Below are 14,879 nucleotides of genomic sequence, written 5' to 3' on the forward strand. Positions count from 1 at the left end.
AGAGACAATGTCACTTTTCCCTGCATGGGCAAGATAACTGTGTCTCTTTACGTTGGAAAAAATAAGTATACTAGAAAGGTTGTGTTATGCAGCCTAATTTGAGCATTGTTTGTGTCGATCTTTATGGATGCAGCAGCCATCCGCCAGCTAACCATAAGATATCTAAGCCAACATAACATGAAGTGTTCTACAGAGATTTTAGGTTTTGGGACCATTCAATGGTCCTGCACATCCAATTGCCCTCCAGAAATCTTTGGGAATGTGCCATCTCTGCAGTCACTTCCTGTTGGTACCCCTTAACAGCCCAATCCTCATCCAAGCTTCAGATCGGGATGTTAATTGATTTCTTATTTTGCTAAGAAAGTGTAAACAATCATGAGATAAGGGAAATGTTAATGATAATTGATGGACGTTGTAGGCAGAAGTGTCTACAACAACTCGATTAGAATGGAGAGCTTCTTTTATATTGGTGAGTCAACTCGAAAATTGTTATGATCAGTCTTCATCCTTATACTTTGCTTCAGAGTAAAAATGGCCATAAACAGCCTGACAAAATAGCCCAATACAATGCTTGGGTGAGAATCAGACTGTTGAGGGCTACCCAGGGGGACATTATTAGTGCTTGCAATGCTGTCAGCACTCATTTATCATACATGGAGTTTTTCCAACTTGTGGACAGTGAGGTTTTGTATATCAAGCAATCAGCAATTGCCTCTCATTTCTCAGATTACTTGTGATGGTGAAATCTGGTTTACCTGTGTTACTGTGTTACTGTGTTGTGCATGTTCTCATTTGCAGCATAGCAGCTACGTGGTTAATATGCTTGTGTTGCAACAATGGTATTCCAATATTAATTCCTACCAGTTCATTATATGGAAACACTTTGCATGTTCTGCCTATGTTTACATACATTACATGTTTCCTTTTAGATTTTCTACTTTTCCCCCATACCACAGAAACATACCGATTGGTGACACAACTTCGTTAGGGATATTAGAGTATAAGCAGGCAGTGGTGTAGCGGGCTGGTGGTGCATAAGAGTGGCAAATAATTGCTCTTTGCCAGAAGCCTGCAGATGTGTATGCCGATCATCTTAGCAAAGTTTGTTTGAGATGTGTGTACATTAAGAGTCACGGCACACAGAGCAGATATGAAATTCCACACCGGACTCGATGATTCATGGTGTGTTTGGATGGGGTACATATGGGCAGGTGTGTTTGATGTACAGAATAAATTATGCATGGCCATCTGTATAGGAGAAATCATATGACTTGTCCCTTCCCAGGGGAGGCTATAAGACAGATATGATGCACTTTTGTTGTTCTCGTGTCCCGTAAAACTCAAACATGTTTTCTCATCTGTTTATGACTGCGCCGTTTTATTATTACCGGAGAGAGCTGTCCTGGCAGCTCTACATCATGACTACAGTGACTGCTACATGCCCAGTTGTGTTTCATGTATAATCTCTAGGAAATGGTTCTGAGGTATTTATTGCTATAAGCCCATTACTATGCTCTGTTGTCACAAAGGATCACTTTCCAGCATGGGAATGCACCACTTACAATTCTACAGATCTGTACAGACAATAACAGTCCTTTATGTGCTGCAAAATATGTTGATGCACTGTACAGTTAGCTTTCAGCAAATTCACATGTGCAATAGCCACATCTACATTTGACTGAGGAATAAATCTTGTTGTTATGATTTCATATGCTAATTAAAGTATGTTCTGTGCAAATGATAAAGAATCAGAGTTATGTCCATTGCCCCATTATATCAACGTTCCTTTTATTTAAAGTGTAGCTCTGTAAAATGTGGTTTTGTAAGTAAAGGAGAATAAGTATTTGTTTTGTATCTATATACTTCTATGGGAATTTGAAACAGTCATTGCAATGAGAAGGTGTATTTTGATAGCCTGATTTAATAGGGTTTGAAGCTAGGTGTACTTTATACTGTAGGTGTTCACTTCAACTGTCCAATTACTTTATTTTACTACACTTTACCAAGCTGTACACTTCAGTAAATCAAGCCTATATGTCAACATTTCCTACATTATAACAAGCAGAATATTAACCTGTATCGCTGGCATGCTAGATATTTCAGTTCAGTAAAGCTTTGAAAGCCTTGGAAGGTAATAAATGCATGGTGGGTTGTTACATGAAGAACCCAATGGTAAAGACCCAGTAAAGTGACAAATACTGCATTCTGGTATCTATACATAGCTTAATACCTGTGGGGATACTATTAAATGTGTGGGATTTTTTATTCTATAGGCCTTTTTTTTTATTTTTCTCCACCTCTTCTATGCAACCCAAAGTGTCCAGCAAAAAGGACAGAAAGGTTGGGTCAAACCATTCAACACGCGGGGTGCTTGCCATGGTCAGCTTTTATTCACATGGTTTGAACATTTTTTTAACAAAAGAAAATAACTGGCAAAAAACAATCTGGCATTAGGCTTTAATTAGTTTGTCACTTAATTAAGAGTCCATCTAAAACTACATTTCCATATAGACCACAGGGGTGACAACACTGGTGTGCGATTTCACTGTAGAACGATCAGCATCGTCACTCTGTTAGGCCTTGTTCACACCAAATGCAGAGCAGGTGCGCTCAGGTTTCTGCACATGCAGGGCAGTGGGTTGTGCATTGTTTTTGCTGCGTTTTTTGCTGTGTTTTTGATGCGTTGCGGGCCGTTTTTGGTAATAAAAATTTTTTTTAAGTTTAACATGGGCTTTCAGTGCGTTCCAGGCATTTGCATGCGTTCCAGTTTTTTGGACCTGCTCTGGAACTGCACGCTGCGATGTGAACTGGAGCAAAAAATACCATTGGAATACATTGGACGCAGTTTTGAGCAGGTATAAATAGGTAGAGTTATTGAAGAAGAATAGTTTTTAGCATTGTTTTACCTAAATTTACCTATTAACATAAGGCCCCTTTCACAATGTCCGAGCAGAAGGCGATCCGTGCGCAGATCCCCTCCTAATCAGAGAAGTACAGATCGGATGTCACTGCTGTGATATCTGTGTCCGTCCAGTTTTCTCCTCCATCATCTGATGGAGAAAAAACTGAAATGACCGAACCCCATGCCGGTCTATGGGGGATCGGATGTAAATGGGCATGTGCCCATTTACATCAGATTACCCCTGATCTGGCAGCATCAGGTCCGTTTGTTTTTCTGGACCTGGCTGGAGTCCTTCCATCCGTCTAGATGCGGCTGCCCATAGACTAGCATTGGACATCCAATTGGGTCCGCCTAAAAAACTGAAAAGGGCACTTACGCAGAATTTCAACAGCCCTTTCCTTATAAAATAATCTACAGGGTTATTCACAAAAGGGTGAAGAGTTTGGAGAAGGCAGGAGAAGTGAACAATTTAGGCCAAATAGCTGATTTGGAAAAAATCTCCAATTCGGCTCAGTTTCCAGTTCAGCTATGTTGTCCTGGATTATTCACTTCTCCGGCCTTCTCCAAACTCTTCACCCTTGTGAATAACCCTGTTAGAGTTTATGAACTACCCCTTTCAGTTGCACACAAGGTATATATAAAATAAATCTGGGACCTTTGCTTGGCAGCTCCTGTTTCACAGGTCTGAATCAGCAACAACAAAGGAACTCCGCTCCATTGAATCAATAAGAACACTTTCTTCTATGATGAATACAGTAGTTCATGAGGTAAAAACAAATCAGAAGCGCCAAAAGTTGACCAACAATTGATATGTATAAGCGAGCGAGAATTACTAGGGGTGCTGCCCCACTTCAGCCTGGGAAGCTGCAACACTGTGGGAGAAAACAAAAGAGAAGGGCGCCCACCCTAGTGTAGATAGTTTTTAATGTTTAAGAATAGAAATACAGAGTCAAGTCATACTCACAAAGGTGTAACTAATTAAAAGGGGGCGTGACCCCGGAAACGCGTCATTGAAGGAGTCCTGTGCAGTTACACAGACTTCTGTGCAGCCGTTTTAGATATCGTCCAGGCTTCCCTGATATGCTTTTAATTCGTTACACCTTTGTGAGTATGACATGACTCTGTATTTCTATTCTTAAACATTAAAAACTATCTACACTAGGGTGGGCGCCCTTCTCTTTTGTTTTGTTTTCTCCCAGTAGTTCATGAGGGCCTAGGCACAGCATGGCTCCCCATCTTTGGATGCCGATCACTGAATCATTGGGGTTGATTTGCTAAAGGCGAATCAACTGCAAGAGAATTTACACTTAGCTTAGTAAATGAGATGAAGTTCTGCTGACTTTTATTATCCAGTCATGTACAAGCAAAAATTGCCTTTTTATTTTCCTTGCATATGATTGGGGGATAGTTGCAATGTGAATTTTCACCACATTCACTAAGCTAAGGTAAAATTCCATTGCACAGTGAAAATGTCTTGCCTTTAGTAAATAAACCCCATTGAATCTCCTTCCCCTGCATACCAAACTGTTTGTCTGCCCATAAACTACTCGATAAAAGGTAGCAATTCTTCGGATTTCAAGCAATGCTTGTGAGTTTTGGACCGTTTCTCATCTCTTTAAGTGCAACAATTAATTTCTTGTTTGCTCCCTTTTGGTTTGCTAAATATACAATTAAAAGGGTTTGTTACATAGTATTTGAGGTTGAATAAAGACATTAGTCCATCAAGTCCAACCTATTAGGATCTCATTCTAGGAGTACCTGTACCCCTGTATATTACGGTCCCTTAAGAAATCGTCCAAAAGTTTCTTGAACAATTCCACATTCTTTGCTGAAATCACTGTCTGTGGCAGTGAGTTCCAGACCCTAACTGATCTTACTGTGAAGAACCCCCTTCGCCCCTTGTGCTGGAATTTTTTTTCCACCAATTTTAGGTGGTGGCCTCTAGTTTTTGTAATGGAGTTAATTTTAAACAGTTTATCGCTAATGTTGCTGCCACCATTGAACATTTTGTACATGGATATCATATCCCCCCTCAATCTCCTCACCTCCAATGTGAACATGTTTAAATTTAGTAGCCTTGTCTCGTAGCTCTGGTCCTCCATTCCCCTAATTAGTTTGGTTGCCCTCCGCTGGACTTTTTCCAACTCAAGGACATCTTTTCTTAGTACTGGTGACCAGAACTGGACCGCGTACTCCAGATGAGGTCGAACCAATGATCTATAAAGTGGCAAAATTATAGACTTGTCCCTGCAATACATTCCCTTTTTAATACAGGACAAGACCCTGCTAGCTTTGTTTACAGCAGCCTGGCACTGCAAACTACCTTTCAGTTTGTGGTCTACAATGACCCCCAAATCCTTCTCCATTTCTGACTTCCCTAGCGGCATACCCATAATTGTATAACCCATTTGTTTATTTTTAATTCCAAAGTGCATTACTTTGCATTTATCGACATTAAACCTCATCTGCCACATTAATGCCCACTCCCCTATAGTATCTGTTTGATAAACAAAAATACTTGTTTATTAATGTTAGAAATTCAGAGCTGTCTTGTGTCCCATGTGCCCTTCTTATGTTATCTCAGAAGTCTATTTAGCCTTCCTAGTTCCTAGGGGACTGTCTATTTTGTAGAGATGAGGAGTGTGAAAGAGTTTGAGTAGTTTAGCACAAAACAACTGGGCAGGGCTGATACCGCTTTGTCCGCCATGTAGATGGTAATGAATGCCTCTGAAAGTGTTGAAGGATTTTCCAGCTTTGAATAAACTGTTTAATAATTAAGTTTGTTTTGTAGCTTATAAAAGATGGTGTCTTACGTCTGCAATAATAGTTATTTCTTAGAGTCTTCCAATTAACATGAGTTTATATTTGTATTTACAGCGTTTGCCAGTTCTGATCCTGTTCCGGGATTCCAGGAGGACACCCTGCAGTTGGCTTTCCTTGACCTCAGACAAGTAAGACAAGTGTCTTCTTCCTCTTTATTTTATACATGACTTCATTGCTTTTACAGGCAAGGTCATTGTGAATGGGTTCATCTTAACGACTTTAACACAGAATTGTTATTATTATAATGTAACTAAAAATTAAATTAGAAGGTATAGGCAGTTGTGTTATGATAAGGTTGACTTCAAAGAACCAAAAGCCCCTCTACTAAACCATATTGAAGCAGAGCAGAACCTTCATAAAAAAAGGTAATCACATGTCATCAGAGTTCCAAGAAAGAATGAGCTCATGCCCTTATTTTAGAATAGTGGGCAGAGCTGTGCAAGACATTCCTTTATGTTCCTGGGGCCCACTAAGCGTCCTGAACCGACACATCTTAATATCCAAGAGCCACTATGTTATAGCTTTTTCAGTCTTGCTGGATACTTCAGTGGTCTGATGTCTGCTCCTGAGTTCCGAAGACAGTCCAATTGCAGCGTTCATCTTGCTATTACTAATCTTGGTGGAGTTTTACATTTTGTTATAGTTCAGAAAATACAGAATACAGCAGAAGATCTTGCAGTGGTGGCTGAGAGATGTAATGAAATACTAAGCTGTGCTACTTATACTAAGTGTGGAATGAGATCTCTTTGATTGGTTGCTCTGGGCAACAGAAATGTTCTTGTTATTAATATATAAACAGCTTAATGATTTATTTGTAATAAATAAATAGGTGGAATAAAGGGTGTTTATTTCCAACAGTTGTCACTTTAAGTACATTTTTCTGCCTTGAAATTAAGTATAAATACCTGGGTGGTGACAGCTTACCGAGTCATTTATCATAAAAACACAAGAATTTAAAAAGCCCTGACTTTATACATAGCACTCTTACTGTTTCTTCCACTATTCCGAGGATTTAAAGGTCACCCACAATCTTTCTTTGGGGATGGAAAATGACACCAGGGCCCAGAGAAAAAAAAACATAACTTTGCAAACACTTATGTTACATCGTTAAGAGCCTCTTGGGTTTTATTGGGTCTGATGTCAGGGCTAGTGAAATTATTTTTCTCCCCTGAGCCTTATAGTCCGAAACGAGAAACTCTTGTCTTAGCAGAATCCTTGAAGAGAGGTTAGAGTTGACTAAATGGATCACTTAGTAAGAACAGTTGACAACTTATTCGAAATAGGTTTTCATATCATATGGCTAAAAATACCCCAATTGTCCATGTGTGTATTTTTCAGGGTTTATTTGAAGATATGCACAGTTATTTATGATAAGGAGGTCATTAGATGAATTGTCAATTCTGTTAAGCTCTTGTGCAGATGACCGAATGATTATAACTAGCACCCCTGAATTTAGATGTAAAGAACCCATTTACATCATTTACAGATTTAGTGTAACTGCAAATAACTGAAATACCACATACAGCCATAATATTGTACTAGGTATAGCCAATCTCATGTTGAATAATGCAACGTATCTTATTTGTTACCTTTTGGTATGTTAAATATACCATTGAAAGCATTTTGTTATATCTGTTCGATAAGTGCAAAATATAACTGTGGATTTTTTCAGGAGTTCAGAGTCGTGTGCCTTGTTCACTCTGTCTTCTCAAGGAGCCTAATAAGCCGTCCCAGTTCATATCTTGGACTACAAAACAATTCATACTTCTGTCGTGGAGATGATTGGGTGGGATTACCAAAAAATACCTGGACAGGGTTGAGGCCATTTCTTGCACTTCCAGTGAAGTAAGAGCACTGTTCTCAGCCCATAACAGGAAATGAGGAACTAAGTGCATTTTTGGCAAATCAATAGGTATTTTTCAGTACTTGCAAGTCTTTAAAGACATGTTGGGAAAGCAGTATTGGGAAATTTGCATGTATCACAGAGATGCACTGCATTTGTTTTATCTTGCCCTAACATACACATTAACATTGGTTGCTATCCAAAGCAATGATTCAGGTTCAAGCTATCACAAGACAATAATACGTCAGATACTATAGATATGTGTTAAGAATTCAACACTAGATAGATAGATAGATAGATAGATAGATAGATAGATAGATAGATAGATAGATAGACATATATGGATGATACTGGAAAGCTATGGATTAAGTATGTTATTGTTCTAATGTGTTCTAACAAAACCCATTAGGGGTGTTAGTTAAGTATAGATATTAGATGTTCTATATAGAATTGTTCTCTGAAGAATGTTTACTTCCTGTGGAAATGTGGAATGTGCATGTGAGTGGAAGAATTTAATTTTGAGGATTCCCTGGAAAGAAATAGTTGCCAAGATTACAATCTTAGTATCATTATGGTGTTTCACCTCTGTAGCCTCTCTGTTTGTTTTCATGTGACATGCTCATGTTAATATGCTGAATGACAGCTTTTTTTCTGATGTTTGTTAGAAAGTAACTGAGTCTTTTTTCCTTTTGTAAAATGCCTTAGAAAGGTCAGACTTCTGTTTTCTCGGGAAGAACGTGATACTCTGACATGGATCTAGCTTATGAAAGATAAGGAAGTTGGTCCAGTAGCACAGGGTTACCTGCCCACCCGGACAGCGCCCTCAGGTCAGGGTCCTGATGTGTCCTGGTCTTACAGAGGAGCCGATGACAGGTAGGGGTTGCTGCTAAGGAGGCACTGAGCTCTAGTCAGGATGCTTAGCTGGGGATTTGGGACCTGAGCAGACACCACAGCTCAGACTAAGATCAGCAGGATTGCCCTTTTTTCTAAAGAAGACTTGACCTGTAAAAAAAGAGCGTGGTCTCTGCCAATCAAAAACATGTTAATGGAATCCAGTTATCTCAACAACCATCTACTGCAGCTTTAATGCTATCCATTCACAGGGATCAGTTGTCTGATTTTGGCACCTTTGTACAGCAGGCAGTTTATGAAGCATGAACAATCAAAGCCAATGACTTTAACACACCAGAATAGCCAAGAATAATGATCAGGTGGTTCCAAGATTTTTGGTAGATCTCAGTAATCTGCAAGGCCAGTGCAGAGGTCAGCATGTTGGTACAGTTTACAGCCCATTCATGGATATCATTCAGATATGCATGCAAGTGTCCAAAGATTTTAGGTAGTTGGATTAATGTGTAGTCTCTGGCTGATATCTTGAGTATATGACCAAGTTAAGGTATTTCTCCATATAAAGTTAAAAAAAATGTATACAGTAGCAGGCTGCTCCATTCAGTGTTATGCTGCGAGAATAAACACCATACAGAGTATTAAAAAAAAATCTAGTTTTGTGTTTTCTTAAAAAAATCTAATTTGTTTTTACATGAAAAGGTGCTGAAACAGACCTCCTGTATTTCCCTGTACAGCAAGTCAAACTTTGAACCGGTGAGAGCTCTATTGCTTTGCCCAGTGCTATCTACATCAGCTTGAATACTCCTGCAAGAGGAAAGGGGAGAGTGGTAGCCTCATCACTGTAAAGGATCACCTTCATTGTCCAGTGACAGGTGGGGTGCAGGTTGGTGACCAAGCTGTATTGATTAACTGCAGGAGAGAAAAGTGAGGTCACCATCCTGCTTAAGCTACTTGACGTGTCTGGATCACAAGAACGCAGTCATCCTTTCATTTCATCATCAACACACTTGAATTGAGGGCCCACTGTGGTAAGAAGCCCATGGTATTCAGCTACAGTGAAATGGAATAGTTAGTAAGGGAGGTTGTGGTAATATTCTGCTTCATAAATACAACCAAATGGGCTTGGTTAAAGACCTTCCATAGCACCTAGTCCAGGTGTTTATGGAGCAGGTCTTAACTGCAAACAGCCCTTGGCACTTTGTTTTATTTAAATTACTGAGGGCCATAAACCACTGGGAGGGTGGTGGTAAGTAAGGCTTCAAAAGACTTACTACTTCTGAAACTATAGAGACACAATGCAAAGGAAATCCCTCAGTTGCATCGGTTGTCACAGCATGAGCCAACAAGCAGACATAAGATTATTGGAAATGTGTTGCAAAACTTTGAACATACATCATTCATAAGCTGCATTGACAAACGTGATCTTCCTACTTGCCTCAGCAGACATTTTTTTCATTGCAGCAACTGTACTTTTCTGTGATCTAGCTATAGAAACTATAATATTGGAGTAATTTCCAACTTGGACATGTCAGGGTGGATTTACTAGGGGTAGATCATGTTCACTTTGCAAAATGAATTTTCACCTAGTGTAGTGAATGAGTTGAAGCTGTGTTTGAATCCCCAATCATGTGCAAGAACATTTTTGTTCAAATGTTTTGTTGCTCACAGACTATTGCATAATTGAAGTAATCACGGCTTCAGCTCATTCCGTAAGCTTAGTGAACAGTCTGTGCTCCTTCAGGAAATCAATCCCATGTCTCTGTAGACCACATTTCACAATCAGGTCAACTCATTAGGAGAAAGAGCAAAGTCAAAGTTTAGCAACCCAAAGGAACCAATCAGAACTCATCTCTCAGTGATCTGGCTGCAGTAAACTAGTTATCATTAGCAGGACTTTGCATACAATTAATACGCACTCATACTTATCATGTCAAACAACAATTCTTAACACATTTGAGAAGCTGTAATTGATCTCTGGAGATGAGCGGGGCTGTTTGACCGGGATTCCCTTTCCAATTAGTGGCATTTTTTAACACCTTCCAAGGAAACCTATGATGACATGTTAAACCAAAACTTGTACTTTTTCTTCTCCCCCCTGTCAGTTGGTAGTGTTAATGCTTACATCCTCTAGTAATAATGTATGTTATATTTACTGCTCCAATTGTTTAAGCTGTGCTGTTGGGGCACAGGCACATTTCAGCATAAGACTGTTAGCTTTGGGTGTCATAGGTTAAAGCAGTTGCATAGTCCCAGCATATCCTCTCCTGTTATAACACCAGCATTGTAACAGGAATACATACTAGAGTTTTTTTTTATAATGCAATCCAAGCTTACTTTAAAAAATTCCTTTTATGTAGTGAGCGCTGCCTTCAATCTGCCCATCACTTCCAACAACTTCCTGGATTTCCAGTGTGCTTTGCTCCATGCTGCTTGATGTAATGCAATCTCAATTTCTCAAGACTACATATCCAATCATGCATTCCAGCAAGCAATAAAATTGTTACATTGTTCAGTTTGAGTTGTATTTTAGAAGGCAGGCTTTAAGAGAATTGTGACACAAGGAAGTTCATATTCACAGGGCCGAGTACAATTGTGTCACTGCATTGAGGAAGTACATCCTATGGGCCTCTTCAATATGTAAGTTTACAAACTTCTAGATGGATATGGTTATTAGGAGTGTGAGAGAATTTCAATATAAAAAATACATATTTATTTTTTGCCAAAACCTTTTTTTTGAGTAAGAGAGGGTTATAACCCCTGGAACCCCCTAGAACGGGGGTGGAAGAGAAATTAGGGAAAGGTGGGGTTTATACTCCATGTTCACTAAAAAAAAAAATCAGTATCTGTTTTGATGCACATATATTCAAATTAAACACCACTAATGACCCATACAAAACTAATTTAAAGGGGCTGTATACGTTTAGGCCATACCATACTAATACAAAAAAGGGATTGTTTTATATAGAACATGATGTTCAGTTCCGATGTTTTGTATACTCCTAATTTCATTATGAGAAATGTTAATTCTTGTAGCAATTAGACACAGTAGTTATGTTAGGAGAAAGATCTATAAGTAGAAATCTAAATACACTCAACTGAAGATATCCGTAGTAGTTATTGGCAAGATACTGTACATTCATTCAATATGGCAAGTCCCAGTCTTAGCGTATCTCTTTCCTAATGTGCATTACAAAAAAAATAGAAATCTGGCTGCTATTGTAACATATTCATCGGCTTTTTTTCTACCTTGTACATCTCTCTAAGCAAGACTTGTCAAACTCAATTCCAAGGATGGGATGCAAAGGCATCTTAATCTGCGAGCCAGATTTTGTCAGCTATAAATGTTAATTGGAAATACTTCAAATATAAGTTTTACTATTTGTATTATTTTGTAAAAAAAAGGACACTTTGGCTGTTTCACACAAAAAAATGAAAGCTACAATAGTAACTTTCATTCATAAATGAATGCAGAGCTGGTCACAAGCTGTCAAACTTATAGCTCAGTTCTACACATTACACAAGGAGTACACAGCTCTACTTGTGTAATCATGGGAGCTCTGTGACAGGGCTCTGCTCTGTTACCCAAAAGTGCACAGAGCTACCATTACAGAGCGTGCAGCTGTCACGCTGACAGTGGATTGGAATGCTGCTAGTTACACAGGTAGAGCCAAGATATCCCTGTGTAATCTGCAGGTGCACAGTGGAGTTGGCCGTGCAATGTAGAGGCTCTTGCCCCAGTTGCACCCGCTGCATCACGGAGCTTCTCTGCCTCAGCCAGGCCTTGATACTCCTCACCCTCTTTATCTCCAATTCACTGATCGCCGCCTTTTCAGCTTATATTCACTGACTATTACCTCTTCCAGCTCAGATTCACTACTCAACACCACCTTTTTCAGCTCCGATTACTGGTCATCACCCTTTTCAGTTCAGATTCAATGCCCACCAACTTCTTCAGGTCAGATTCACGAGCAACTAACCTTTCCGGCTCAGATTTACTACCCACTGCCTTCTTCAGTTCAGATTCACTGCCCACCAACCTCTGCAGCTCAGATTCACTGCCCACCAGCTTCTTCAACTAAGATTCGCTGACCACAACCTTCCTTATCTCATACTCGCTAGCCACCACACTTATAGTTGATCCCTTCCAGCCCACTACCTTCACACAAGTGACAGGGCCAAGCTCACACAGCTTCACAGAGCCTTGCATGCAAAGGCTTGCCCTAGCCCACATCAGTGAAGTGATGCTTCTTAGTATCATGCTCTCCAACCGCCTGTCACTTAGAGCTGACTATTTTGTCCACCCACTACCAATTTTTCTTAGCCACAGTGGCATCTCCTGTCTGCCCACCACCACTTTCACAGTACACATGTGTCCCCCTGCCTGCCCACCTTCAGCAGGAAGATTAGACCTTCTGCAGGCCACAGGGGAGGTGTATATTTGACATGCCTGCTCTAAACCCTTGTAAAAACTCTCTCCATGATACCCTGTAACTGTGCATTTTTGCATTTGCCCCAATAAGGTAGTAAATCTCCATTTCTGTTAATAAATCAAAAGCTTTTCCCCAAGTGAACTATAACATTTTCAGCAAATTTATGACATATCCTTGCCTGCTTCTATCATATAAATGTTTGCTGTAGGCCTTTCAAGAACTTTCTAAAACTGCTTGCTAATCAGAATTGCCCTTTGCTATTTTAGAGTCTGTAGAGGTAATATAAGGACTGAGCTAACTTCTGAGTTGGAGGACAAGAATGCAAATTTCATGAACTAATTTCCATCAGAACATTTGTGCATTGTGCACGATAAAATATAGCAGTTAATGTAAATTTGACATAGCGGCCAGTTAGTTAAAGCAAAGCCGTAAATTAGATTATACACAGGAGCAGCCTTTGTTGATGAATACTCTAGTTTTATAATGCAGAGGTGGGCTGTTATATTGGACATTGCAGAAGAGTGAAATACACTGTTCTGCCAAGTCTTCCATTATCTGGTTTTATTGTTTGTTCCTTGTTCCTATTTGTTTCGGGCACAAACTGCTGGATAAGAAGGTCATTGAGTAAAGACTGTATAGAAATTTTCTCTTTTGATGTGATCAGAAATTTGGTAACGTTCTGAATTCTATTCCCCAACTAACGGGAATGTAGAAGAAAAGAGGTAATTGTACAATATGCTCTCCATGCTACATATAGTCCATGTTTACAGCATTCCTATACAGGTCTTTGGAGTTGCAAAAGCCTCTTGAATCAGGTTAAATACAGGTCAGAAGGAGGTCAACTGTAAGTCAAATAAACCTGTCAATTAATTCTGAATAATCCCGTACGTGTTTTCAAACCGATGCCATTGACACTCTTTGCACTGTGCCTAGGAAAACACCAGCAACATGGCTACATATACAGTTATAGGATTACGTTAGATTTGTGACATAGCTGAACTTTCCTAGCTTGCTGTTTGACCTGGATTCCCTTTCCAAATAAGTTTAGCATGCTTCGGCTCTATAAGTTTTATAGAGACATTGCTTACCCTGACATCTCTCAATATCAAGCATCTTGCCACCTAAACAGAGTGATTGATTGATGTTGGCATGGTCTCCTAAAACAATAGGTAGCCATAGAACAAGCTGCATCTATTGTTCCACTAACTTCTGTACTATAGTGGTTTCTCCATCTCCCACTCGCTATAAAGGTTCATCTCACTATTGGCACAGCCTGGGCAATTTACAAAAAAACTCTGAAGGCAATATATCTCTATCTCGTTTCTATTTTGGTGAATCCAGCTTTCTTACCAGGTGTGGTTCCAAGAACTGAACTAATAAAGTCCAGTATTTTATTTCTATCCAACAATGGCCTTCGCTGGAACAGATGAAACAGGCCCTCGGCTGAAAGAACTAGGATTTTGGTGAATTGTTTGTTTAATAATAATAATAAGCCCCTAAGTGTTATTGTTTTCACAGGGAGGGGTGTAGTTTTTCTGGCATTACATTGGGGTTATGTTATATGGCAGCTTAGATGTCAATAGTGCTTAGTGGAGTTCTTCTAATGAGTCAATGATAGGTGTAATACTTTTTCTTTAATGCCTGCTTTTGTTTATTATATGTGATCACTTGACAGAGGGGATCACATTTCCACAGGTTGAGTAGACAGCTTAATGATTTCCTGCTGGACATTTTTGACATGTAGCGAGTCTGGAGGAACTGAAACATGTAACTGTTTCTTTGATATGGAGTGTGTAATGCTGGAGAGCTGTCCTGCAGTTGTCATTTCACAAATAGCAAGCAGTCAACTTCAAGGAGTCCTGTCTTTTCTGTGGCTTAGGGAGATGATCTCTTCAGGGCAGTTCTATAGGGAACATCTGGACATTTGTCAGTGACTTCAGATACGTTTAGGAACATTTTTGGCTTTGTTTCTTACTAATACTGTCACTTTAGCAGGATCCTTATAGCGCCTCTCTTTCAAGTTCCCAGTCAT

At 39.5% G+C, this 14,879-nt stretch overlaps 1 protein-coding gene across 6 annotated transcripts in view; it reads left to right on the forward strand.

Annotated features, from left to right (window-relative positions):
* The window catches only part of EXOC6 (exocyst complex component 6), a 185,039-nt gene that overhangs the window by 143,840 nt on the left and 26,320 nt on the right, over positions 1-14,879 (forward strand). For all 6 annotated transcript variants that reach the window (XM_018558692.1, XM_018558694.1, XM_018558693.1 and 3 more), the window contains one exon: positions 5,780-5,853. In XM_018558692.1, the coding sequence (XP_018414194.1) occupies positions 5,780-5,853 (74 nt within the window). The remainder of the gene's footprint in view (positions 1-5,779; positions 5,854-14,879) is intronic.

The sequence above is a fragment of the Nanorana parkeri genome, unplaced genomic scaffold, assembly GCF_000935625.1.
Source record: "Nanorana parkeri isolate BGI_ZX_2015 unplaced genomic scaffold, ASM93562v1 scaffold353, whole genome shotgun sequence".
NCBI classification, from domain to species: Eukaryota; Metazoa; Chordata; class Amphibia; order Anura; family Dicroglossidae; genus Nanorana; species Nanorana parkeri.